This window comes from Mauremys reevesii, linkage group 2, assembly GCF_016161935.1.
Source record: "Mauremys reevesii isolate NIE-2019 linkage group 2, ASM1616193v1, whole genome shotgun sequence".
Taxonomy (NCBI): Eukaryota; Metazoa; Chordata; order Testudines; family Geoemydidae; genus Mauremys; species Mauremys reevesii.
Genome location: NC_052624.1, coordinates 42,444,834 through 42,472,098, shown reverse-complemented (window position 1 = coordinate 42,472,098; position 27,265 = coordinate 42,444,834). Strand labels below are relative to the sequence as shown.

The 27,265-nt window shown below is 44.1% G+C and overlaps 1 protein-coding gene across 1 annotated transcript in view; it reads right to left on the bottom strand.

Moving 5' to 3' along the window:
* The window catches only part of ADAM22 (ADAM metallopeptidase domain 22), a 210,753-nt gene that overhangs the window by 78,556 nt on the left and 104,932 nt on the right, over window positions 1–27,265 (bottom strand). Inside the window, exon 5 of the mRNA XM_039524310.1 lies at window positions 3,535–3,617. Within this exon, the coding sequence (XP_039380244.1) occupies window positions 3,535–3,617 (83 nt within the window). The remainder of the gene's footprint in view (window positions 1–3,534; window positions 3,618–27,265) is intronic.

Sequence of the window (27,265 nt, the reverse complement as noted above, 5' to 3'; positions counted from 1 at the left end):
AGACTTAATTCACATTCTTGGAATAAAGGGCCTCCTATTTGATCATTTCACCCAGCAGCATGGACCTTGGATCAAGTCAGTATTTGATCAAACCACTCTTTAATAATGGTACATGGTAATAAGATATTTACAAGTCAAACTACAAACCTGATCCGACTTAAGTCAATGAATGTTTTGCAATAGACTTCAATTGAAGCAGTCTATATATTTGAATCATACACTAATAAAAAAGTTAGATCCAAAGTAGTAGTAAATACAGACCACTTTTGAAATTTGAATCTTTACTATGTCAAAACAATACACAAACATATTGTAACAATAAACATCTTGTAAATCAATTTGATCTTAAAAAAGCAAGATTTTTAATTTCACCACCAGTGGGCAGCAAATTCATAGTCCAACAAGAAAACTTATCTAGTATCTACATTACAGGTCTTCAAACTCTTATTTTAAATTAAGCCTTACTACAGCTTGTCATTAGCTATTCTGATAAGGCCCTTCATTTCCCAAAAATATTTCTATAGTTCTAAAACTGACACCACAGTCCTATAAGCTGCTACGTGTGATAGACCATGCTAATTTCAATTGGGGCGAGGAAGGAGTCTGCCTGTGTGAAAGAGCTTGCAGGATCATGACCTAAGAACATATTTGAATGTTTAAAATGTTATTACATTAGAAGAGATCATTACTCAATAATCAATCATCCATTATTAAGAATCAGTGTGCTTTATGCTACACAGTACATAAAGGAATACATGGTTCTCTTCCAAGGAGCCTGTATTGTAATAAAAAATGCATTAAAATACAGATTAATAAGAATATATAATTAAGCACATTATTTGAAAGAGATTCAATATTGTATTCCTACACTCCAACATTCCCAACAGGTAATAGATATGTTTACATTACTTGACTGCAATGAAGAAAACAAAATGAAAATGGAAAGTTATTTTGCATTTATTTCTATATTCTTCTGTAAGGAACATGAACCCAAGAGCTGAATTTAAGAAGAAATGTGGACACTAGAAATCCTAATAATGAGTGCGGCTTTTTCAAAATGTTATATTTTTGGTTGAATCTCTGCATTAACCCACTGTAGACTATTGGACATCCCAAATAAAAACTTGGCTAACTAGGAGTTAGGGCCACAGAAGTATATTGCTTCTTGAATGCAACTACCAAAAAGAAAGGAAATTCAGAGATATGAGGATTCCACCATCGAACACACTACCGTATTAATTTACCAAATGAGAGATAGACATCCCTAAAAAGAACACAGGCATTAATAGATAAAGAAATCACAAGATAAAGTTAAATCAACAATTCTGGCATCAACCTTGGCACCTGATCTACACCCACCCACCAATAATATAGCTGTTATAGGCTGGGACCTGGAGGATGTATTAAGCAAAGGAAAAGGCTTAAATTAATACTTGCTTGGACATGGAGAACATGGAGCTTATTGCTCCTTTAGAGGCATCTTCTCCAGCTGTTACAACTCATAAAGTTCACCAAAGAACCAGCCCTACAGACCTTATTAGATGGTAATAACCCCTAGTTTCCTCTGCTTCAGAGAAATACTCCAGATCCTGGTTGGAGCTAATGAAATTAAATGCCAGCGTGAATCAGCAGTAATTCTTCAGTATTTGAGATCTATTCATGAAAAGCACTATAGAAAAAGATGATACAGATTATGATGATGATGCAGTGTTGCAGCATCTGAGCTTAACATGACTTATTAGAGAAACACTGCATTCTCATACAGGGTCCTGGAACACTCCAAGCTATTATATTGTTTCAAACTGTCCCTGCCTATTGTGAAATAGGAATCTGTTGATCTTTGTTGCTAATATTCGTATACGGGTAATTGAAGATTCCTCCCTAAAAGGAAAAAAGAGATGTACCTAAGAGAGCTGAACAAAAAAGGAAAAGATAACAACTCATCACCCTAGTCATGTAGCTGCATTAGAAGGTATCAACATTGATAATTAAGCACTGAGAGAATACAGAGCAGTGAGAGGGTTTCATCCTGAAGAACAATGCACCAAATAAAGGCCAGAAAGGAATTTTTGCAGTCTCTTTTTCCTTCTCCCTTAGCCCCTGAGAGTTAACAGGGGTCATGGACTACAATCCAAAACCTAATGGGGGAGGGATAGCTCAGTGGTTTGAGCATTAGCCTGCTAAACCCAGGGTTGTGAGTTCAATTCTTGAGGGGGCCACTTAGGGATCTGGGGCAAAAATTGGTTCTGCTAGTGAAGGCAGGGGGCTGGACTTGATGACCTTCCAGTTCTAGGAGATTGGTATATCTCCAATTATTACCTTTACTACAACTAATGGAAGTCCTGCAGACTGCACTAAAACACTACTACTTTTAGATTCACCTTCGGCACAGAACCTGAAGTCAGATTTCTTGGGTTAGTCCTCACTCCTAAATCTTGATTACAAAAGAGATAAAAGCATTATGGTACAAACAATCAGACAGAAAACTGCAATGATGCTAAAATAAAAACGAAACCCAACAAATTTAACTAAAAGAAACTAACGGAAAATATAGAAGTCTGATACAGAATATATAGAACTATTGGAGAAGGAAAAGGATCGAATCAATGAAAATCCCCATCGATATGTGCCTGCCTTTCAGTGAAGCAGGAGGGAAAAGAGAAGTATAAGGTAATTGTTGAGTGCTCCTATTTATAGACCATTCATCACATGACCCTTCAAGCAATGTTTGACCTCAATATCAGGGATATCCTGTAATTCCCAATGAAGTCACCTGAAGCTGCAGTTACTTAGTACCTCTGAAAATCAGGCCAGGAATCTTTTTGAACCGGTCCAAAACTATGATACAAAGAGGGGCAATGTCGGATTTTTGTATAGCTGTTTGAGATGCTCAAATGGAAGGTGCTATTAAGTACAACACATTGTTAAAATAATGCAAAGTTTTCAATTTGCCATGCAAGGGCCACTCCTTTCCTTCAGATTTACAAATATATTGCCATATATGTAAAGTACAGATCATTAGGTAAATATCTAAGATCAGTGCCTCTGTGAAAGAAAAGAAAAATTGACTAGAACCCCCCCACTTCACTGTCTCAGTTTTGTTTTGTACATGGGGTCAGAACAGACAAGAAATATGCCATCTACTCGTTGTAGTAATCAGGAAAGAGCAAAGCATATTTTGAAAGAGTTAAAGAGTAACATTTAGAAAGGGTTTTTTTTCCCCCTAGGAAAGGAATATTTGGGGTTGCTCTCACCCTTGCTTATTTATTTGTAAGTTAGTTTTAACTTGAAAAAATTGGTCTGTTACACAATACCAGTGTGTTTATGTGCTTAATAAAAACCAACTCAGGCACTCTGTAAACTACTTGTAAAAATCCAAGATTTCTTTATAGGTCCAAATTCAACCCATAATTTGTGAGGGAGAGTAAGATGTTTAACATTTTGCTGCAATTAGTAATTCTTTTACTATAAAATTTGTACTTGTTTTAAGAAATGACATACAGCCCATTAAAAAAATAACCTGGGGAAACTTACTGAAGTCCATGGCATGTTGACAAGGCAACAAATGATTCTGAGTTTCCTCGGATTTGGCCCTGGTAATAGCAATGCTCTCCTCCCTGCAATTGAAAATAGAGACGGTGAATCCATCATGTCGCACAGTATCATACACATGTCCTGTCAAACATGGCTTGTGCCATGACTATGTTGCCATGCCTACCGGCGTGGTGCCCACAATTCAGAGTCATTCAGTGTCGAGAGAAAACCGCAGAGGACATTCTTATCAAATAGATCAAAGAGAATTAGTCATAAGTGTCCCCAGTGCTCTGAATTTAAAGGAAACATGGTGTACAATCAAATGATAAAAGAGAGCAATGAAAATTAACACTTGTCTTTTCTTTCCTGTAATATACCACACCTGCCAAATCCTGCAGTCTTTTACTTGACAAAACTGCCACTGAAGTCAGGGAAAGTTTTGCCTCAGTCAGGTCTTCAGGATTGGACCTTATGTCTGTCTAGACATATGTATCTCCAATGCACCCATCACTGTACAATCTAGGCACTGTATACAAAATATGCATAACCTCATTTCTATCTGAAAAAGTCGTCTACATCTTCCATCATTATTCCTATTGGACTCAAATTTAATTGCTGATTCCTAGGAGAAACCCAGGTCATTATGCTATTTTGTTGTTGGTCGACTTAAAGAGAGGGGCCTTAAAAGCAATAACACTAGAGCTCATCCTAATTTCTCATGGCAAACATGCCCTCTCCCCCCAACTAAGAACAACCTGCCCCACCAGGCGAGCAAATACTTAAGTGTATTTACTGAGATGGAAAGCATGATTATTCATCTTTGTGAGCTGGCAATCACTTGAGTGATAGCAATGCAGAGCCATAAGCCAAAATTGCTGTTCATACTTAGTGTGAAATTAAATGCTCTCAGATTCTACCCTTCAAAAGTACATTTATAACAGCTGTTTCACCAACACTAAATTAACTGAAGTTAAAAAATAAAACAAGAGTATGTTAGTAGCTTTTGGGGTGTGACAAGGAAATCCCCTTTTGTTTTCTATAGGATCATACTATGAATTTCAAAAGGGACAAGTGACTTTCTGGAAATCAGTCCCCTGGAGTTTGAGCACCAAAAATCACTAGTCCCTTTTGACATTCTTCTCCTTCCTGTTTTTTCAGCTGACACAGGGACTTTGATGCCATTGTATAGACACTTAGAAATGTACTGTACCATGAATCTGAGGTAGTGCTCAGATACTATGATGATGGCTGCCACAGGAAAAAAACCCTAATATATGATTAGAGAGATTGAAGGCCTACTAATATCTGGCTTGTTTGTTGCTTCATTTCACGAAGAGTATCCTTCTGGCAAATTTTCAATTAGAATCATAGAACCATAGGGTTAGAAGGGACCGCAACAGTTATCTAGTCTAACCCCCTGCCAAGATACAGGATTTGCTGTGTTTAAACCACCCAAGATAGATGGGCTATCCCACCTCCTTTTGAAAACCTCCAGTGAAGAAGCTTCCATGACCTCCTTAGGCAGTCTGTTCCATTGTCCTACTGCTTTTACAGTTAGGAATTTTTTCTTGCGGCATAATCTAAATCTGCTATGCTGTAGTTTGAACCATTGCCTCTGGTCCTGACCTCTGTGGCAAGAGAGAACAACTTTTCTACATCTTTTTTATGGCAGTGTAGCATGGTGGTCATCCTGCTCCTGCCCTGAAGGGCTTAAAACAGCCCTAGGAAAGGACTGAGGCGGGGGGAAATCTAGGCTGATTGGGGGAAGCAGCCACAGGTGGAACCGTGCTCCAATCAGACACCACAGCTGGCCCTGTAAGAGGTCCAAACCCCCTTGCCAATGATGAATGGTTTACAGACTGCCATCTGCCCCAGTGAATGGGGCTAAATGGAGACTGGCAGTAGCCACTGAGGCAAGGTGGGGATAGGGGTTTGGGGGTTCCCCTGGGAGGGGAGAGCCAGAGTGAGGGGGTACTGTGGTGGGCAGAACCCCAGGGCAAAGGGTACCGGGGTGTGGGAAGGGCATGGGGCCAGAGGCAGGCGAGATACCAGCCTGCAGAGGGCGCTCTGAGCTGGAAAGAGCTAATTCCCTGGACAACCAGGAGGAGGCGCAGGACTGGTGAGTCGTCACCCCACCAGAGGCAGCCTTTCAAGTATTTGAAGACCACAATCATGTCTCCCCTTAATCTCCTCTTTTCCAAACTAAACACACCCAGTTCCTTCAGCCTTTGCTCATATGGCTTGTATTCCATTCCTTTGATCATCTTTGTTGCTCGCCTCTGGATCATTTCCAGTTTCTCTTCATCCTTTCTATAAATTGGTGACCAGAATTGGACACAGTACTCCAGCTGAGGCCTAACCAGTGCCGAGTAGAGCAGTACTATCACCTCCTGTGACTTGCATGCTATGGCTCTGTTAATGCCACCTAAAATTGCATTTGCTTTTTTTGCAGCAGCATCGCACTGCTGATTCATGCTGAGGTTGTGATCCTTCTCAGCAGTGCTGCTGCCAAGCCAGTTATCCCCCATTTTGTATTTTGCATTTGGTTTTTCTTCCCTAAGTAGCACCTTACATTTGTCATTGTTGAATTTCATTTTGTTGTCTATAGCCCAGTTCTCCAATGTATTAAGATCCCTCTGAATTTTAGCTCTATCCTCCAAAGTGTTGGCAAACCTCCCTAGCTTTCTGTCACCTGCAAATTTGATTAGTATGCACTCTATTCCTACATCCAGGTCATTAATAATAAATAATAATGTACTTATATAACTTACAATAATAATTAACAACATACTTTTAAGTTGCATCACAATTTTATCTCCTGCCTGTTTATCTGCTCTTGTATTTTATTGTGTCACCTTTCACTCTCTCCACTCTACTGACAGAGGCAGCCTTCACTGCTTGTACACACCTCTCACACCTCTATGTTTTCCTCCAGGCTCCCCTTTCACATGTTCCCTGAATTAATCTGTAAAGACACTAGCCTGTCCCCAACAAACCCCTCCCCAGGATTCACTTCTACCAAGATGTCTACAGGAAACTGCCAACTGATCATATCTAGATACATGGTCAGGAGGGACTGCTGATATCTATCTTATTTATTTCTTACAGTTTATTATAAGAATAAAATGTATCTGACTCAAATCCATCTAGCTGTGCACATCTGGCCTATGTAAACATATGCTTTTCTTATTGTCCTGTGGCATCTTAAAGACTTATGCTCCAGTACATCTGTTAGTCTTTAAGGTGCCACAGGACTCTTTGTTGCTTTTTACAGATCCAGACTAACACGGCTACCCCTCTGATGCTTTTCTCATTGTTTGCCTCATTCTGCCTTACTCCTTCCAACGATTTATTACAGCCATTCACTTGTTGCATTTTTTCTTTATTAGGTGCAGTAAACTCTTAGAGGCAGGAATCATCTTTTCCTTTGTCTGTTACAGTGTTTAGTACAATAGGGCCCTGGTCATCATCTTGGTTTGGGCCTCTAGGCACTACCATAATACATGTAATAAAAATTACCCTGAGATGTTCATGTCAAAAGAAATGATCAACTAGATGGATTTTCTAAAGACCGTATCCTATGGCATTTAAAAGATTTTTTACCATATAATTTTTGTAACAAGGCATTACAGGAACATGTGAGTGGGTGTGAGAATAATACTGGAAAGATAATTGATGGAATCAAATGGATTCTAACTACTTCTGGAAGGAATTTGGGGTAATTAGTCAAGACTAGCTTATCCTCATACAATGTAGTGTAATGTGTATCTGCACTAGTGCCTGAGGCTCACTTATGCTGCAAAATGAAATCTGTGTACCCAGGAAGAACATTTTCATGCAAAAACTCTGAGCCAGCATGAATCATATGGCTCAAAAAGGGGTTTTGATCTCCTTAATAAGGATCAAATAAATGCCTCATGATAGCACTCCCAGCTTTTTCATAGCTTTTCAGTTAAATTATCCCATAACATATATGTGGAAGAAATAATTTTTCTGTCTACCAATCTGGAAAAGATAGAAATAAACAGACTTAAAGGTGTTGTCTGGCAAGAACATACCTTGGAGATTCTACTCTATTTAATTAAATCAAATCAGTTAATGTTGCAATTTACCCATGATCACACAAATTCTGGCAGAGCCAAGAATAAAACCCAGATGTCTTCACTCCCATGCCCATATTTTTTACCACTATGGAACATTCTGGCTTACATGTTGGCATGTGGGTGTGACTTTACTATGGGCTCATATCTTCCTTTCTGAGACAATCTAGCAGGTCAAAAGAAATCTAGGCAGATCTACACGTGTATCTGGAAATATTTGTTGTCTGTGTGTCCCTGGTGCACTAAAAAAATCTGTGTTTGTGAACCACACATCTTGCCTTAAGGACTCTCTTAAACCAGGATCTCAGAGCCTGTCACAATCTCACCTAATCAGACCGACAGACAGAAAAGAGATGATGACAAAATGGAACCCTGTGGCACCCTGCACCTGAAAGCCCACAGGGAGCAAATGCCTGCTGAGGAAATTCCTGAAGTCCCAGAGCTGTCTGATCATTAACCTTTTTCAAAAAAGGAAAAATTAACAGCCTTGGCAATTAGAGTTCAGTATGCAGTGGCAAGAGATTATTTTTCTTAATCAAAGATACACCTGTTCCCTGTTTAAAGGCAGCAATAATACCACCCTGCTGTCTAAAAGGGAAACATTAATAACCCTCACCAATAAACCAAATTTCTCCACTAATCTTCATCAACCAGGTTGGAGAAGGGTCTAGTTCATAGCTCTCCCAATGTATCAAGAACATCAGCTAGTAAATCAGAGTGGAATTTAGCAGCATTTCTCACCTCCTGCTAGAACATTATGATGTTAGTCAGGTCAGTCTGGAGCCAGTAGATCTTATTAGAAAATTAGGTTGAAAATTCTTCACAGTGAGAAAATGTGAATTCTGTTACAGTGCCTGTTACATCCTGCCTCCCCATCTGAACATTTCTGCTGAAAGAGTCTTGTCTAATGCTATGGTGAAGAAAAAGTACAAGTGTTTTTTGCCTTTTCCACATGAATGTAACCACTTCCCAGGTTGTAATCAATGTAGTTCAGAACAAGCTCTCTGCTAGTGGTACTTTGTTCTTCTCCTTTGCTGTTTCAGTCAGATGCTGGTCCTTTGTGTTGACCCACCATGGTCACCTGTAAGGACAATGCAGCAGGCAGGGCCGGCTCCAGGCACCAGCGCGGGAAGCAGGTGCTTGGGGCAGCCAATGGAAAGGGGCGGCAAGTCTGGGTATTCGGCAGCAATTCGGCAGCGGGTCCCTCAGTCCCTTTCGGAGCAATGGACCCACCACCGAATTGCCACCAATAAATGAAGCGGCGTGGTTGAGCTGCCATCGAAGTGCTGCCAATCGCGGCTTTTTTTTTTCTTCGCTGCTTGGGGTGGCAAAAAAGCCTGAGCCAGTCCTGACAGCAGGCTGTGGCAGTCAATTGTTGTTGGTAATAAAGGCTGCCATAATATTCTGCAAAAGCCATCAGAATGATGCAATGGCAGGATCCATTCAGACAGATCAACCACCTGGATAGGAGTGAGGATATGCCCAAACATCAGCCTTTATGCATAATCTGCTATTACCTCTGGTCAGATACTGCTCACAGAATTACGAACTACTGCCAGCTGAGCCCATGGCATGCCAGCTTGCTACAGCCACCTCCTTGCCAACCTCTTAGCTTCATGCCATTCAGAGTATTCTGTTTTTTAGAGACACAATGTGGATGAGGGTAATATCTTTTATTGGACCAACTCCTGTTGGTGAGAGAGACAAGCGTTCAAGCTATACAGAGCTCTTCTTCAGGTCTCTGTTTTCTGGCAGTCATGGCTTTGAGGCCTACCAACAGCTAGAGTGGCAACTGCTGCTGGAAAACAAGTAGGCCATAGTACTAGCAGTGAAAGTAAACGGCGGGAAAAATCTAGCCCCAGCCCTTTAAAAAATAAATATCAAAAGGAACATGAGTAGCACATTAACCAATATTCACAAAGCAGGGAAAAAATAAGGAGTAAAAAATAAGAAATGGACAGCCAAACTGTACTCAAGAGGCTAATCCTTAGTCATCAACTTAGATTCCCCTCCACTGCTTCAATGGAGAGAGTATTTACAATGGTTCTCTGCTATTTTTACTCCTCGGCAATATTAGGAAGCTAAGGACTCCCAGTCATCTGCTTGCAACAGCTCTCATTTTCAAAATACTCCAGTAAGCAGTTCCAAAAAGCGTTCCCTTCAACCAGGAGAGGTATAGCCATTAATACACAGCATTACTGGGCTGAAAAATGCATGACCTCCCTCTCCTGAGTTCCTGTGTACTAATATTTTAACACTCAGTAGTCCAAAGGAGAGGAAAGGGTCCTCTACCTCTGTTCCTAGTGATAGAGTGCCCCTTTCTTTACAGAGGAGAGCTCTTAAAGGACCAGCTAACAACTGCTCTATTATCTGTGACCAGCTAGCAAATGATTAGCCTTTTTAAAGTGCCAGCCATTGCAGGGTCACTGGGTTTACAATTGTTGCCCTCCAATAAGTAGCTAGTTCTACTTACAAATTCTTGAGGTTTCCACAAAGTTTAATCCAACACCAGCTGCACGGTAATGTGCCTTTCAGATATCTACACAGTTCCCAATTGTTTAAATTTTTACAAAGGGAAATCAATATTGGCCATGAACAAGGGTTGAGATTAGAATCTCATAAGACTGAAAAGAAGTTCCAGGAAATTTTATTTTTTCTTAAAATAGGTTATGGACTTTTCAAACGAGACTCCTGGAAGCTAGGCATTTATCATAGGTATTAACATAATTTGAAGTCAAAGTGCAGCAGTGAGTGACTCTAGGACAGAGTTTTAGAACCATTAAAGATACAGCATCATTATTACCACTGAAGTTTTCTCTGTTGGCAGCATTCTTTTAAAAGATTAGTATATTCTTTTAAAAGTACATAAAAATACACAGTTGCACCAATGGTCCGTATTGTACACGGTTTATGACTGATGCTTTCAACACCAGGCATCTGCTATTGGACTAGATCTTTGGGTTCAAATGAGGTCTTGCGTTTACTGGCCAAAAGCTACAGATACCATTCTCTGCATTCAGCTTGCTAGCGTGTCGGGCTAGCTCTTCAGTCAGCACACTGCCATCTGGCCAGGGAACTGCACTAGCATCTGGTGGGGAAGCAGCCTCTTGACTCACTGTCATTCAATGTCAGAGAAAATGGTTTTAAGTAGCACCTGCCTAAAGCAGACTGGGCAGGAGAGAACCCTAAGGGCATGCCTACGCTGCACGCTTCTTTCCACAGCTTATAGGGAACGTGCACGGATAGTGTCCCTTGCATGGGTATAAATACAAGTGTAGATGGTGAGGCATGGCTTAGGTGAGTAAAGACACACCTGAAGGGTGTGGGTATGTACTCAACCACCTACTCACCCAAACTGTGCCGCCTCACCTACAATGCTATTTTCGCAGTGCAGGTTCCCACTGCCTTCCAGCTGCTGGAGCCCTTCCTCCCTGCAGGGAGAGACTCTGGGGAAAGGTTCTGGAAGTGGGGAGGTCTCAGTGCCGTGAAAGGCTTCGGCAGCAGAAAGCTGCCTCCACATCCCACCAGAGCCTTCCACTGTCACGTGTAGCTACACACCACAGCATGGATGCAACTTGCTTTTTGCTGCGGCGTGTAGCTACACACGTGTCCTACACACTGCCACCAGTGGTGTGTAGTATAGATGTAGCCTAGACTTCTAGCAACTACTTTTTTTTCTCTTTCCATCCAGGGATGAACATAACATGCAAATGAAATGCCAACAGACCCCGGTCGGTGGCGGGCAGGATCGAACCTGGGAACTCCGGAGCTTAGTGCATGAGCCTCTACCACATGAGCTAAAAACCAACTGGCTCCTAGCTAAGGCTGTACAGCAGATTCATATTCTCTCTCTCGCTCTCCACCCCGCCCCCCAAAGTGGGTCACGACCCCATTTTAATGGGGTTGCCAGGGTGGCTTAGACTTGCTGGTGTTTGGGGCTGAAGCCCGAGCCCCACTGCCCAGAGCTGAAGCTGAAGCCCAAGGACTTCAGCGCTGGGTGGCAGGGCTCAGGTTACAGGCCTGCTGCCTGGGGCTGAAGCCCTTGGGCTATGCTCCCCACACCCAGGGCTTAGGCAGGCTCAGGCTTTGGTCCCCGCTTCTGGGGTCATGTAGTAACTTTTGTTGTCAGAAGGGGGTCATGGTGCAATGAAGGTTTAAAATCCCTGATCTAGAAATTTTAAGTCCCCACGTGAAATAATGATGTGCTGGTTTAGTGCAGGGGCGGGCAAACTTTTTGGCCTGAGGGCCGCATTGGGTTTCAGAAATTGTATGGAGGTGCGATTAGGGGAGGGGGTCGTGGCCTGGCCCCCACCTCCTATCTGCCCCCCTTGGGATTCCTGCCCCATACAACCCCACCTGACGCCCCCCCAGGACCCCTGCCCCATCCACACACACCCGCTCCTTGTCCCTTGACCCACCCCCAGACCCCCGCCACCCCATCCAACCCCTCCTCTCATTCCTGATGACCCCTGGGACCCCTACCCCATCCAACCACTCCTTCTCCCTGTCCCCTGACTGCCCCCCACCGCCCCATCCAACCCCCTCTCCTTTCTGACTGCCCCCATTCAACCCCTATTCCCCTCAACCACCCCAACCCCCATCTAAACCCCTGCCCCCTGACCACCACCCCGAACTCCCCTGCCCTCTATCCAAACCCCCCTGCTCTACGCCCCTTTACCATGCTTCCTGGAGGCGTTACAGCCATGCCGCCCGGCTGGAGCCAGGCCACGCCCCTGCCACCACCATGCAGCACAGAGCACCGGGTTAGGCTGGGCTCTGCAGCTGCACTGCCTCAGGAGCTCACAGCGCCGCCATCCAGAGCATTGCGCCGGCAGTGGGGCGAACTGAGGCTGCTAAGGGAGGGGGAACAGCAGGGGAGGGGCCAGGGGGCGAGCCTCCCAGGCCAGGAGCTCAGGGGCCAGGCAGGACGGTCCCACAGGCCGTAGTTTGCCCACCCCTGGTTTAGTGGCTCTAGGAAACTGAGATAACAAAATGAGGGGTGTGTTGAGCCATTTTACTATGACTATGGATGATATACAGAAATATCATTGGAATGCTCCCCTGCTTCAGACAGGTGGGAGTGGGGGAAAGGAACAGTGTGAAGTGACTAACACTAGAGGTGAAACCCTGATCCTACTGAGGTAATTGGCAAAACTCCCATTGATTTCAATGGGGCCAGAATTCTACCTTCAGTGTGCCAGAATATATTTTAAACTCTTCACACCTTCACTTCCATGTGTTTTTGTTCCTCCTCTTCCCACCCTCCGCCTCCTCCCGCCTTTTCATACCTTACTGTATAAACACTGAAAAAAATGTCCTCTTAATGAAAATGTGTTTCCGGGTATGATGCGGTAGCACCCAATCAGCCAATTAAGCTGCAAATGGGGGAGATTTAGACTATGTGCAAGGCGCTAATTAGGAGGAAGTTCACGTGTGAGAGAAGGGGCTTCTATAAAGCCAGGTGGTAGGGAGGAAGTGTGCAGTCTCTATCCCAGAGATAAAGGAGAAGGGGATAGGTGCCCCTGAGAAAAGGGACAGAAATCCATAAGGAAGGGTTTACCTGGCAGGCCTAAGAGAGAAGGGTTTGACTAGGAAGGCTGATGAAGGAGAAGCTTAAAGAAGCATGGTAGGAAGTAGTCCAGGGAAGAGAGCTGTAGGATTGGTGAAGACCCAGATCTTAACTACTTGCTATAGGGCCCTGGACTGGAACCCAGAGTAGAGGGTGGGACTGGGTTCCCCCACTGTCTACCACTGCTTGGGGAAGAGAGTGGGAAGACTTCCTGAGTTACTGCAGCAGTGACATGGTCAGGGCATCAGGCGCGAGGACTGCCTGATGCTGCTTGGGCAGACAGACTTTGAAAGGCTCCTCCAGAAGGGGAATCGTTGTGACCTGGAGGGTTGAGTCACAAAGCAACTGTACTGAGACTCCATGAGGGAGAGGAGAGCTGCAACGGTGGAAGAGAAGAAAGGAGGCACTGAACCTGGTGGTGCTAATCACCAGAAGAGGATGCCACCCAGCAGTAAATAGAGCACCCCATAATACCAGGTTTTGGTAGAAGAGAAATAATTAAAAGAGGGGGGACAAGGTAATTGAACCCACTTGATCCTACATGAGTCATGATCTAAGAGTCTTTCTATCCAATAAGATAAAAAATATGTGATTCAGAACAAGATTACAGCTGACAACTGCTGCTGTTTAATTTTTCATATTCCCATAGCAGGATGCACATAGAATGTAAACTAGTAATAATTCATCAGCTTTTTTTCTCTCCATTTAGGGCTGGCCTTACCATGAGGCGAACTGAGGCGGCTGCCTCAGGTGCCAGACTGTGGGGGGAGGGGCGTCACTAGGATCCAGAGTGTAGAAAATTGTGTCTGCTGCTGGTGCATATGTATTCTCTCTGGTATAGATGCACAGAGATGGTGGAGTGCTGTGCTGGAGGAAGGAGGACACAAGAGACATAACAGGCAGGCAGGAGAAAAGGTGAGAGGGAATAACAGAAAGCAGCAGGAGCTGCAAGGAGACAGGAGGAGCAGGAGCCTCTTATGTACCTCTCTAGCACCCCCAGGAGCCTGGACTGATTAACACCAGCTTCTCAGGGAGCTTCCTCTTTCCTGCTGCTTCCCTGAATCCACTTGAGGAGAACAGGCAGTCAACTGAAGTAGTAGGAGCCAGTTAAGCCCTTAAGACGCTGACATCTTCCCTCACTCAGCCCGTCCTACCAGCCTGCTTATTTGTCCCCTTCAACTGAGTGTTGAGAGCCACTATAGCTGGCACAGAACAGCAGTCATGAGTGAAAGAAGATAACTCCCCTCTGGGGCAGCATTCAGAAAAAGAAAAAGCAAAGGAAGCTTTTCTATCTAAGCAGGAAGGAGCTTTCCTGAGATACATAGACACAAATGTTCACAGTGAGCCTTCTGGCCCCAGTGAGGATGTGAGTGGTGAGGAGATGCCTAATCTTCCAGTTAGTCAGAGTGCAGGTGACCTGGCAGCTACTGCAGCATCTATAACTCCATCTCAAATGGATGTAACCATGCACATTCCTGAAGAATAGTGTAGATCAGAGAAGAGTGTGACGGAGGCGCAAGAAACAGCTGCTGCTGAGTTTAGTTCCTTAAGTCTAGATGATCCAGGACTGTGGACCCACTTGAGCAGTAGCCTGAGGGACTTCCTTCTACTGCATGGGCCACAGTAAGTGAAAAACTTCATGTTCCCCAAAGACAATGAAAATAGAAGTTTCCATCCAACACATTACTGGCGTGAAATCCCCAATGGTGACAAGGTGGAGAGGCCAGGCTTATGTACTCAAAAACCCAGAATGCTGCATACTGTTTTTGTTGCAAACTCTTCCAGTCTAATGTTCCAGCCACATTTGGGTTCTACAGGAACAAAGGACTGGAAAAATCTGGCAGAAATCTGGCATGCCATGAGAAGGCAGCAAATCGCCAGAGAGCCTTCCATAGGTGGAAAGAGCTGGAGATGAGACTAAGGTTAAAGGCCACCATAGATGATCAGCATCAAGAGAAGATTGCATCAGAATCTCTTCACTGGCAAAATGTTCTGAAAAGTCTCATTGCCATTGTGAGAATGATTGCTACCCAAAACCTAGCACTGCGTGGCACTTCAGATCATCTGTATGTGCCAAACAATGGAAACTTCCTTAAAATTGTGGAGCTGATGGCTGAGTTTGATGCTGTACTCCAGGAGCATCTAAGAAGAGTCACCACCCAAGAAATGTACACACACCACTACTTGGAAAAACAATTCAAAATGAGATCATACAGTTACTGGCAACAAAAGTCAAACAGAAGATTGTGGCAGATCTGAAGTCAGCAAGATATCACTCTGTTATTCTGGACTGCACACCTGACATCAGCCATACAGAAAAAAATTACTTTAATGGTGTGTTTTGTAACAACAACAGAACCTAGTGAAAATGTCCCTGCAATGGTGACTGTCAGAGAGCATTTTCTAGAATTTATTGTCATTGATGATACTACAGGAGCTGGTATGACAAACATGCTTCTTAAAAAGCTGGAAGATACGGGAACTGTGATAGCTGACATGAGAGGTCAGGGCTACGATAATGGTGCCAACATGAGAGGAAAGAACAGAGGAGTGAAGACACAGATCCGAGAGATAAACCCTCGAGCTTTTTTTCTCCCATGCAGTTCTCATTCATTGAACTTGGTGGTCAGTGATTCAGCATCAGCTTCCAGTGAAGCTGCTGAATTTTTTAAACGTAATTTAAAGCATCTATGTATTTTTCTCTGCATCAACTCATCGATGGCAAATTTTGAAGCAACATCTGGGAACATCCTCTCTGACACTGAAACCACTGAGTGCCACATGATGGGAAAGTCAAGTGGAGGCGATAAAGCCTATCAAACACCAAATTGGGAAGATAGATGATGCCATAGTTGCTGTTATGGAGGATAATGCTATGACAGGAACTGTTCGTGGGAGAACAGTGGCAGAGGGAAATGGAATCACCAGAAACATACATAACTTCAAATTTCTGTGTGGCTTAGTGCTGTGGCATGGCATCCTATTTGAAATAAATGTTGTAAGCAAGAGACTCCAAGGTGTTGACCTTGATATATCTGGAGCAGTGGAACAACTGGACAAAGCAAAATCATACCTACATTCTTACTGGTCAGATGAGGGATTTCAAAACGTTCTGAAGAGTGCACAGAAGTTGGCAGAACTTCACATTGAAGCTATATTCCCACCCTTTGAAGAATATAGGAGTCACCAAAGAAGAAGAAATTTTGATTACGAGGCATGGGAGAATCCCATAAGAGACCTCAAACAACAATTCAAAGTTGAATTCTTTAACCAGGTGCTAGATTGTGCAATACAGTCAGTTGAAGAATGTTTCATGCAGCTCAAGGAACACAGCAGTATATTTGGGATGTTGTATGATATTCCAAAACCCCTCACTATACCTGAAGAAGACCTACACCAGCAATGCAGGGCACTAGAGATAGTGTTGACACATGATGACATGCACGATATTGATGTGAGTGATTTAAGTGATGAACTGAAAGCCCTTTCAAGCTCCATTTCAGCAGGATCAACTCCGAAGGCTGTTCTGGAATGTATGTGCACAAAAAAGATGACCACCCTCTTTCCAAATGCTTTTGTTGCTCTGCGCATACTTCTAACACTTCCTGTAACAGTTGCCAGTGGAGAACATAGCTTCTCCAAGCCGAAGTTAATAAAAACACATTTATGTTCCACAATGACACAGGAGAGGCTGGTTGGCCTTACAATTGTCTCAATAGAGCATGAGCTGGCCTGGACTGTGGACTTTCAGCAGGATGCAGTTCAAATCTTTGCAATCAAGAAGGCACGGAAAGCACCACTTTGATTATTCAAACAGATAAAAATGCCAGTGTTTACTATGCAGACAAGAAAAGTTACATTTGCTGTTCAGGCGTTTGAAAGTTAAGTGTTACTTAAAATTTTTGAACAAGGTATTTTAAGTTGTTAGTTCTCCTTTATTGGGGTAGGTAGCAGAGCAGTACCATGAGAGGAGTAGAACAGGAAGGCGGCAGAATTGAGACCTTTCAAAGTTTTGGCCCAAGAGAGGAGGTATGGGGGCATCATTTGAGCTCCCCGCCTCAGGTGCCAAAATGTTGTGGGCCGGCCCTGCTCCAAGTCCTGTGTTTAAGACCACTTACAACCCTGAAGGATCATTGGGTAGAGAAGGTGCAATATACAGAATGACTGAGCTACATTAGCCCCATATGTCCCACAGAGAAGAGTAAATTTTACTTAAACTCAGAAGGAACTCTCTCTATAATGTAAACTAAATTAAAACAGGAAACCTGAGTCCTTCTGTAAATCATATTGATTGTAAGATGGTAGAACAAAATGTCTAATCAAAAGATTTTCAGAGAAACTGAAAGTGTGCAGAAATTTGAAAGCTCTGTCAGCACCTATAATATAAACCAAGTTCTATAGTGCCGTGAGCTTCAGATAAAATAAATACAGCTATAAAAAGTTCTGTGATAAAAAGCATATTACATGTATGGGTGAGGGCTCTGGGACTGTATAAGTACTGGAGAGGGGGCTTTGGGGAAACTTGCAGAAATCTGATTTTTTTTTAATCCTTTCATCAAATAGAGGAGAGGTGTATCGTGGTGCTCAGAAGACCAGACAGCCTAGTGTTTGGGGTGCCTGATGTCCAGCCCCTTGCTTCCCTGATGGAGGTGCCTCAGTCCTTTAAGAGGTGTGGTAGAGGGACCCAGGCCCTTCTCCTCACTGGCTCCCAGCCAGGGCCCTGTGTGAAGCAATGCCAGAAGGATCTTCCTGGCAGTGTGTATGTCCACTGCGCTGGGCTACTTCCTACCTCAGTTTGGGGCCTGGACCCTATAGTCCAAACAGTCTGTAGTGGCGCAATTCAAGTAGCAACCCCTTGTGGACTTGCTGCAGCCTGAGGTCCCTCTGGGTGGAGCAGACATAAGATTGATGGAACCTAACCCCTACCCCACAATGTTTTTATAGTTCAGTCACGCAGTTCAGTCACTGCTGGTGCCCCCTGGTCTCCTTGGCAGTTTCCCTCAGTCAGGGATGCACTGCTTCTTCCTCAGTCCAGGAGGCTGTCCCAGCTGTCAGGCTACTAATGATGCCTCCCCTCACGTAGGGAGGCAGCTATCTCCTGCCTCTTCACCAGTCAGCCCTGAACTAAGCCAGGTTCTCTCCTTTTCTTCTCCCTCCAGGCCTGGCATTGGCTGCAAGTACAGTGGGGTGGGTCTAGCTGTGCCCATAAGCTCTCTTTAACTCAGTGATTCTCAACCTTTTTGGGCTCACGACCCTTTTGTAAATGTTTATGGCCTATCATGACCCAGTAAATAGTCTGGGGGTGGAGGCCCTGGGGTGGCTTCAGTTGGGTCCTGCCTGGCATTCACCCAATAGTGGCAGCTCCTGTACTGTGGGGCTGGCTGCTTTTGACTCTCCACTCAGACATTGCAACCTCTGGGGTTGCAGTGCCGCTCAGGTTTGGCCCCGTCCCCCTGATTGGACCAAATTTGTGTGAATGGAGTTGGGACCTGGCTCATGGCGTTGCAGCACCACTCACTCAAATTTAACCTCTCTGAGCTCCCATTGTCATGACGGCTGGGCCACACCTGAGTGGTGCTGGAATCCCAGAGGTTGCAATACCTGGAACAGGGAGGTGAATCCAGCCAGCCCTGTGGGATAGGAGCCACAGGAGCTGCCATGCAACCCTTTGAAACATTCTGGTGACCTAAGTATGGGTCTCAACCCATGGGTTGACAAACCCTGATTTAACCTTTTTCATGCTGGTGTGAGGTTTCTCAACCTCTTCACAGGTGAGTTATTGTGATTTTCCCTGGTTCTAACAGAGTAACCTCCTCCCTGGATACTGCAAAAATTGTCCTTGCCCAAAATAACTTACCACTAGGATTCAAATTACTTATCATGAATACCCTTTTTTCCCCTTTCTTTCTTTTTTTGGCCTATGGAATGCACCATCTGATTTTTTTTTAAAAGATATCTGACACCTGATGCAATTACCTGAGGGACGGTACCCCGGACACTCCCCATCTCACGACGCCTACTTCCTCTCCCTCCTCCCTTTCATGTTACACAAGCTGAACACTGCGATCCTATCGGTGCCCTAAATGTGTTTTTCAGGAAGAAAGTATAAACACTTCCAGCAAAGTGCACTTAATAGATGCGTGCGTGCCAAGTTGTATTCCTTCCCTCCTGGTTATGAGAAAGTGTTTTTGTTGAAGTGGGAAGAGACATGATTGCATTCTGCTATTCTACCCTCTTCCTAGCAAGCAGATACACCTAAGGTAAACAGGGCTATTGTATTCTAAATGGGGGACTGTGGGAGCCCCTTGCTAAATATTGGCAGCACATCACTTGATCTGTTATAAAGCAGGATTGATGCAATCTGTGAAACATTGTTTTTCAGTTATATCTTGAATTATTATAAAGCTGTGATCAGTCAATACCTATGGAAATATGCTACCATGGCATATCTAAACACTAATCAGGATGTCAATATGAGGCTTAATAAAACAATACATGATAAGATGTAACTGATACTTCACTTGATGTCAGCCACTGGGTGGTAATGACTTCTAGTCACTGCTAACCCAGGCCAGAGTTGAAGCAGTGACCTTGAGAGGAAAGGCTACATATCTCGTTATCAGTCCCCTCAGCCAGCCGGTCTCCCCACCCCTTTTTTTTTTTTTTTTTTTGGCTTTTTAACACTATGTTCACTTCTGAATTGTTTTTCTATAAAAGGAGAACATTTTATTTAAACCCTCCACCCCCCCAGAACTATGATACTGGCATATTAAGGCTGAGATTTTTGTAGTATAAAAAAGAAGGATCCAGAGTTAAAGTTCTCCCAGCACTGTACTCTTTCCCCTTGTCCATATGCATTAAAACAGTCAGATTATGACAACACACACTAGGTGCTGTACATACTATTTGGCTAATAACACAGTATAATAAGGAACTGTAATTATTTCTATAAACTTAGACACATGCACAGTATAAAACATTTTATCTTCATATATGTTGTCTGGTATTGTAACAAAAATGATTTTGTAATATACATATGAATAAGGAGAGTTAAAGTTGCTTTCTGAGTTTTACACAATTAAAACCTCAACCTTCCAATTGCATTAATATGCATTAAAATTTTGAAGTGCCTAGCTAGGTACCTAAATACACACTGAGATACTTAACTAAGGTCATGTCTACACAACAAACGTTGTCCAACTCAAGTTACATCAGTATAGAGCTGCCACAGTTAGTATATCGCTTGTGCACGTGCATACTTGGTTCCTTGTGTCAGCACTGCATGTACTCTCTAGGAGTGCTTGTTTTGACACAGAGTACAGTGCACCATGGACAGGGCCGGCTCTACATATTCCGCCGCCCCAAGCAGTCATGCGCGGGAGGCGCCCCGGAGCCCCGGGAGCAGCAGACCTCCCGCGGGCTTGACTGGTGAGGGTCCGCTAGTTGCGCGGCTCGGCTGGACCTCCCGCAGCTGTGGGCGGTTCGCTGGTCCGGCAGCTGCGGTTGAGCTGCCGCAGTCATGCCGGCAGGAGGTCCAGCCGACCCGCGCGACCAGCGAACCGTCCACAGTCATGCCTGCGGGAGGTCCACTGGAGCCGCGGGAGGAGCGCCCCCTCCGCAGTCTTGCCTGCGGCAGGTCCGGTCATCCCGGGGCTCCGGTGGACCTCCCGCAGGCGTGACTGCGGCAGGTCCGCCGGCCCAATCTGCCGCCCCTGCCAGCAAGTGCCGCCCCACGCGCGTGCTTGTTCCGCTGGGGTCTGGAGCCGGCCCTGACCATGGGTAGGTATCCCACTGCACAACTCGCCGCCATCCAGAGTTCTGTCTTTTGGGAAGTTTTGGCAAAGCATGGTGAGGCAGAAACAAGTCATACAGGGTGACTGGGATGGCAGGTTCAAGTTCATTCATGTAACTTTCTCCACCCAATAATGCCATCTCACTTCCATAATTTTCACATCTATTTTGAAAATCCCACTAACTGACATGGGACTTGTTGCTGTCCACCATCTCTGACAGAAGCCTGCACAGCTCTGCACTATTGTCATGAGCATTGCAAGCACAGGATACATGATCCTCCAGTATTTGCAGAGCTAAGAGAAAAGCTGTGGGGAACATGATGATTTCCTAGAGGAAAGATTGCTATGAGACGTAGCAAGAACCAGTTCAAGATTGTTGGTGGCGTTCATGGAGCAGCTGCAAATGATGGAGTGCCACTTCTGGTTCAAGGAACGAGCGCTGACTGATAGGTCACATTGTAATGCACGTTTGGATGATGAGCAGTGGCTGCAGAACTTTCAGATACACAAGGCCACATTCCTGGATCTGTGTGTGGAGTTCAACCCAGCCTTTCAGCGAATGAGAATGAGAGCTGCACAGACAGTGGAGAAGCACTTGGTGATTACACTGTGGAAACTTTCAATGCCAGATTGCTATTGGTCAGTGGGAAATCATTTTGGAGTTGGAACCCACTGGGGGGAACCATTGTCATGAAGTGTGCAGGGCTATTAATCATCTCCTGCTATACAGGCCTGTGACTTTCAACAACATGCAGGATATAATAGATAGATTTGCAGCAACAAAGTTTCTGAACTACAGTGGAGCAATAGATGGCATGCATATCCCTATTTTGGCAGCAGATCATCTTTCCACAAAGTGTATCAACAGATCCACAGAGTGTATCAACAGAGTGTAAGCGCTGGTGGATCACCAGGAATATTTCACTCACATCAAGGTTAGCTGGTCAGAGAAGGTGCATGATTCTTGCATCTTTAAGAACACAGGACTATTCAGAAAGCTACAAGCAGGGATTTTCTTTCCCAACTACTGGATTACCATTTGTGATGTTAAATGCCAATAATGATCCTGGGGGACCCAACCTACCCTCTAGTCCCCTGGCTTTTAGGAACTGTACACCAGCCACCTTGACAGCACCAAGGAATTAGTCAACTTCCAGATCAGCAGGTGCAGAATGACAATTGAATATGCTTTTGGTAGACTGAAGGATCACTGGCGTTGTTTACTAATAGGTTTGGACCTCAGTGTGTAAAATATCCCAAGGGTTATAGTTGCCTGCAGTGTCCTGCATAATATCTGTGAAGTAAAGTGGGAAAAGTTGCTGCCAGTGGGGAGTGGAGGGGCTGTCTGCTGAGTTTGACCAGCCAGATACAAGTGCTATGAGAAGAGCTCAACATGGAGCTACATGGCTCAGGGAGGCTTTGAAAGAGCACTTTAACAGCAAGCCACAGTAATGGGTTGTGGTGTACTCTACCTGACCCTGCACTTTAGGGGCCTGTTAGGAATTGTGTGGTGCTTGGTGCACATCTGTGAATATCACTAACAGGGCACCTATTAATTTTGTGGTGCTTGCTGTACATTTATGATTATTACACTGTTTGTCACTGATTCTATGAGAGTTGTGTCATGCTGTACATTAACAAGTGGGTGCTTTCACTCCCACTAAGTATTCTGCAGCATATGTTGGGAATTAATAAAGATTAATTATTTTCCAAACAATAGAGTTTAACAGAGTAACAAACACTTCAAAAAAATTCTGTGCAAGTCAAAAGCAAATACATTTAAACCTTAATAATTTTTTGAAACAGAGCTTAAAGTAGAAGGAACATTAATGTTATTTTAGCCGCACATACATCAACCGTGGCTATCACAGGTAGGTGTATGTGAAGCTATGGTTGTCCTTAATGTCCCCCAGTGTGGAGGAGAAGGGTAGGGATGCAGTAATTTTGAGAGTGGTCTGTAGGGAGGTGCTATACTGGAGTTCTCCATGGACTACAAAGGGAGGCAAGCCCAGGATTGTTAAACCCGCAGGTCTGCAAGAATCTACAGCATCTGTGTTTGCTGACAGAGAAGCCCTGTCATGTCCTGGTGCATCTCCCTCTCTGACTTCTGGGCCTCTCTCCTGTCCATTCTTTCCTTCTCCATACAGTCTGCAATATTCATGCTCCAGGACCTCTGTTCATGGTCTGCTGCACTGGCTTGCAGGATTTCACTTAACATGTCATCCAGAGTCCTCTTTTTTCTCCTCCTTATCTGGCTCAGGTGTTCCACAAGTGTGGCAAGGGAATCCCTGAAGGCCACAATGTCAGCAGCTACAGATAAACCAGACAGAGGTAGTATTGTCAATATAGTCACAACAGAAAGTGAAAATTAAGATTCAGAACTCCCTTCTCTTCTTCCCCTAAAGCTTTAAACAAGCCATGCTTCTGCATCAGAGTGCTTGTGCACAGTATCACTCACAGTTTCAGCCGTGGGGTGTATGGCCCACCAGGAGTGAGGGAATGAGGAGGGAATTGCTCGGTTGCCTGAAATTAAGTATAGGGCAATGGCACTGAACATTGGCACCATTTCCCACAGGCAATGGCGATTTTAGCTGATAGCACCAAAGGCACAGAGCCTAGCTGCAGCTGGTGTCCTGAAGCTGTCTGGGCCCATATGCTGCTATTCTGTTTACTGCAATGGTGTCCTGCCAAAGTTATTGCCAACTGGCACAGGAAAGTGTCCTACTGTGGAGGAAGAAATAAGGCTACCATCCCTAGAAACCTTCAGGAGAGGTCGTCAGAGTACCTCCATGAAAACTTCATCGAGATGTCTCAGGAGGATTCAAGGGATGTCCCTGTGTACATAAACAAACTACTCCTCATAGCCCACCCTGCCTAACTCTGTAGGAGCAGATAACAACTCTACTTCTTTTTGTTGTCCTACTACTGTAACCCATGTACCTAAGAGATCTATTGGGGGTGGATAGGAATGAGTTGGGTCTGGTTCATTGTTGCTAGGCAGATGCACAATTAGCTGTCCATACTCAGAAGTTTCTAGAATAGAGTGTGGTAGTTTTGGGTGTGCTCAGAAGGTTCCCTGTTGCTGAACTCAGACTCCACAAGGGCAAGCAGTCAGGGCAGCTGCTTTACAAAAGGCCATGTGCCCAGTGCGGGCTGGAAGAAGCTGAGCCACAGGAGCAGAAAGCAGGCTGTTTTCCCTAACTCTGAAGCATTTGCGGTGGGGGGGGGGGTTAAGCTGAGTGGTTGCTTAATCAGCTGACTGGCTGACTGCAGAGGAAGAGTCTGCATGGATTCCAACTGAAGATTCCTACAAGCAAGTGGAGAGAAGAAGTTGTTTTTGACTCAGCAAACTGTATAGATTTGGTGATCAAGACTATCTGAGACTCAGGTGAACTCAGCCTAAGCTTTTGGGAACTCTGAGTTTCTTCTCACTGTGTTTCTGACCTGTTTAGATTTTAATTTGTTTTCTTTATTTGTTTATGTATAACTGTGAAGATAATGTGTGTTGCTTATAAAATAGCCATGTTATGTTGTAAAAATTAAGTTATTTGTTTCTTTATCATAAGATTTTATAAAGTTGGGGGTGGATAGGAATGAGTTGGGTCCTTTTGTTCAGTTAATTCCTTTTGTTCTTTTGGGACTTGAATGTGAGGAGTTGACCTTGTTCAATTCTTGCTGAAAATCCTTAGAGACTGAATTCTGGGTCTCTAGGTGCTTTTCTATGGGAGTTGGGTTTTTAGGCACTAGAGAAAGGCAATGAAGTAAATTCTAACCCACCCACAGGTTACACAACCTCTTGTAGTACAAGCAAATTCATGAAAAGTTGATAGTTGTGCATTGTAATGGGAATAAATTTACACACTTACCCAATTTCTTTTCCCCTGCATCAGACTTGTCCATGCTCAATATCCGGGACTGACTGGACTAAGGTGGAGTTTCAAACGGGTTCTGGCTCATGGCATATCTGGGCCCTCCAGTCACATGCCCCCCATCCTCTTTCTCTTCATCCACCTCATCCTCGCCGTTCACAGCAGGGCCTGTGACTCTGGGTCCTCTGAGGTATCCATGGTGGTAATGGGTTCTCTGCCAAGTATGGCATGCAGCACTTAGTAAAAGTGGCAGATCTGCGGCTCTGCACCAGATCAACTGTTGGCTTCCCTTGCCTTCTAATATGCCTGCTGCTGATGCCTGTCATACTCCTCCTGCATCCACCATGCAATCTGCTCGTAAATGTCCATGTTTCTAGGGCTGGTCTGTAGCTGGGCTTGCACAGCCTCTTCTCCCACCAGGCCCAGAAGATCCAATATCTCCTGTCTACTGCAAGCCAAAGTGTGTCTGGAGCGTGCAGCCAGCATGGTCAGCTGGGCAATTGCACACAACAATGGGAGCTGCTAGGTGTGCTCCCCAAACTGGACAATCAGGAAAAGGCATTTCAAAAACTCACAGGCTTTAAATGGGGGATGGGCGTCTTCTAGTCTCCATGAGCCACGGGCAGTAAAATTCACAACTGTGACCAGAGCAGTCAGTGTTGGGATTGTGGGACAGCTGCTGGAGGATTATTAGAGTCAACATGATTAACACAGTGTCTACATTCACATTGCGTTAACCTCAATACATCTACCTTAGCTCAACGCCATTCAGGGAAGTGGTATTACAATATTGGCTTAATGGAGAATTTACATGTGTGGGAAACAAATTTAAGTGTAGACACATGCACAACTATGTCGACGCAAGGTGGTTTACATCAACCTGACTATGTAGTGTAAACCAGGTGTAAGTTGCCTGATTTTTGAGATGTGCCCCCAGGTCCCACTGAAGTCAATGGGAGCTACAGGTAGTTGGTACCTTTGCAAATCAAGCTATTAAGAGTCTGAACATGATCCTGAACAATTAAGGTTATATCTACACAGCAAAGAAAAACCCATGGATGGCCAGTGCCAGCTGACTTGGGTTCATGGGGCTTGAGCTGTTTCATTGCTTTGTAGATGTCTGGGCTCGGGCTCTAGGGCCTGTGAGGTGGGAGGGTCCCAGAACTCGGGCTCCAGCCCAAGCCCAGAAGTCTATACAGCAACGAAACAGCCCCACAGCCTGAGCCCCATGAACTCAAGTCGGCTGGCACTGGCCATCCGTGGGTTTTTCTTTGCTGTGTAGACATACCCTTAGTGGCAAAGCTTCCAGTACCTTCAATGGTATAGGATCAAGAACTTAATTAAGTGCCTAAATATGGATTTACATTCCACTTCAAACATTTTGGCCATAGAATAGGTTGGTTTGTTTTGCATAACTTATGTACAGCATGTTTACAACTTGCATACATTGTGATGTATTGGATTATTTGAGAAATAGAAAAAATGCCTGTGGTTACAATCAATCATTCTGTCTAAAAATATACATATAAATCCACCTATACAATCTTTCTGATTTGGACACTGTATCTCTGCTTAATTGTCTCAAAACTATTATCTAGGAACTTTTGTAGGTCCGCATGACAATTCTGTTTGGATAATGAGCAAAATGTATATGGCTCTAATGTGAAAAAATGAAAATATTTTATAAGAGAAAATGTCACTGAACAGATACAAGTTGTTGGAAGAAAAATCCCATTGTGTAGATTACTCAGCACTGCAAGCTGTATTTTGCCTTTCATCTTAGTGACAGCCTCAATGACAGAATGATAACGTAAAAAGAGATAAAAGGACACAGAGATATACTGCAGTGAGGTAAAGTGTATGCAAATTGAGCATTTGTGTGCTTGGAGTTTCGAAAGATCTGTACTGACACAATCAGGAAAAGGTAATGCATGAGGAGGGTGGTCTGCTTCTTGTTAATTGATTGATTGAGTATTCTCTTTGCCTCTAGACAGAGTTCAGAGATCAGGATGACAGATCAGATTTCCTTACTGGTAGCAAAATTTTACTAACATGCAGGTCAAAAAAACAAACAAAAAAAGCCCTTAACCTATTGTTTTGTTTTTTAATATTGGGCATTGCTAGCTGATATTATAACAACATTGAAGGTCCTGCATACCTAGCGTTTGGAGCAGCTAGCAAGGAGGTGTGGTTCCCTGTCTCATCCAATGATGTTCTGACACTTAGCAATTAGAGTATAGTGCATTTCATCTTCAAAGTTCTCCATAAATACTAATTAATTGTGCAACAAATAAATTAGAATTTACCCTCTTTTGTTGCAAAAGGATACGTTAAATTGAGGTGCCTGTCAATAAAAATCCCTCCATTCCTTAACAACTGGATCCTCAAACTACAGATATT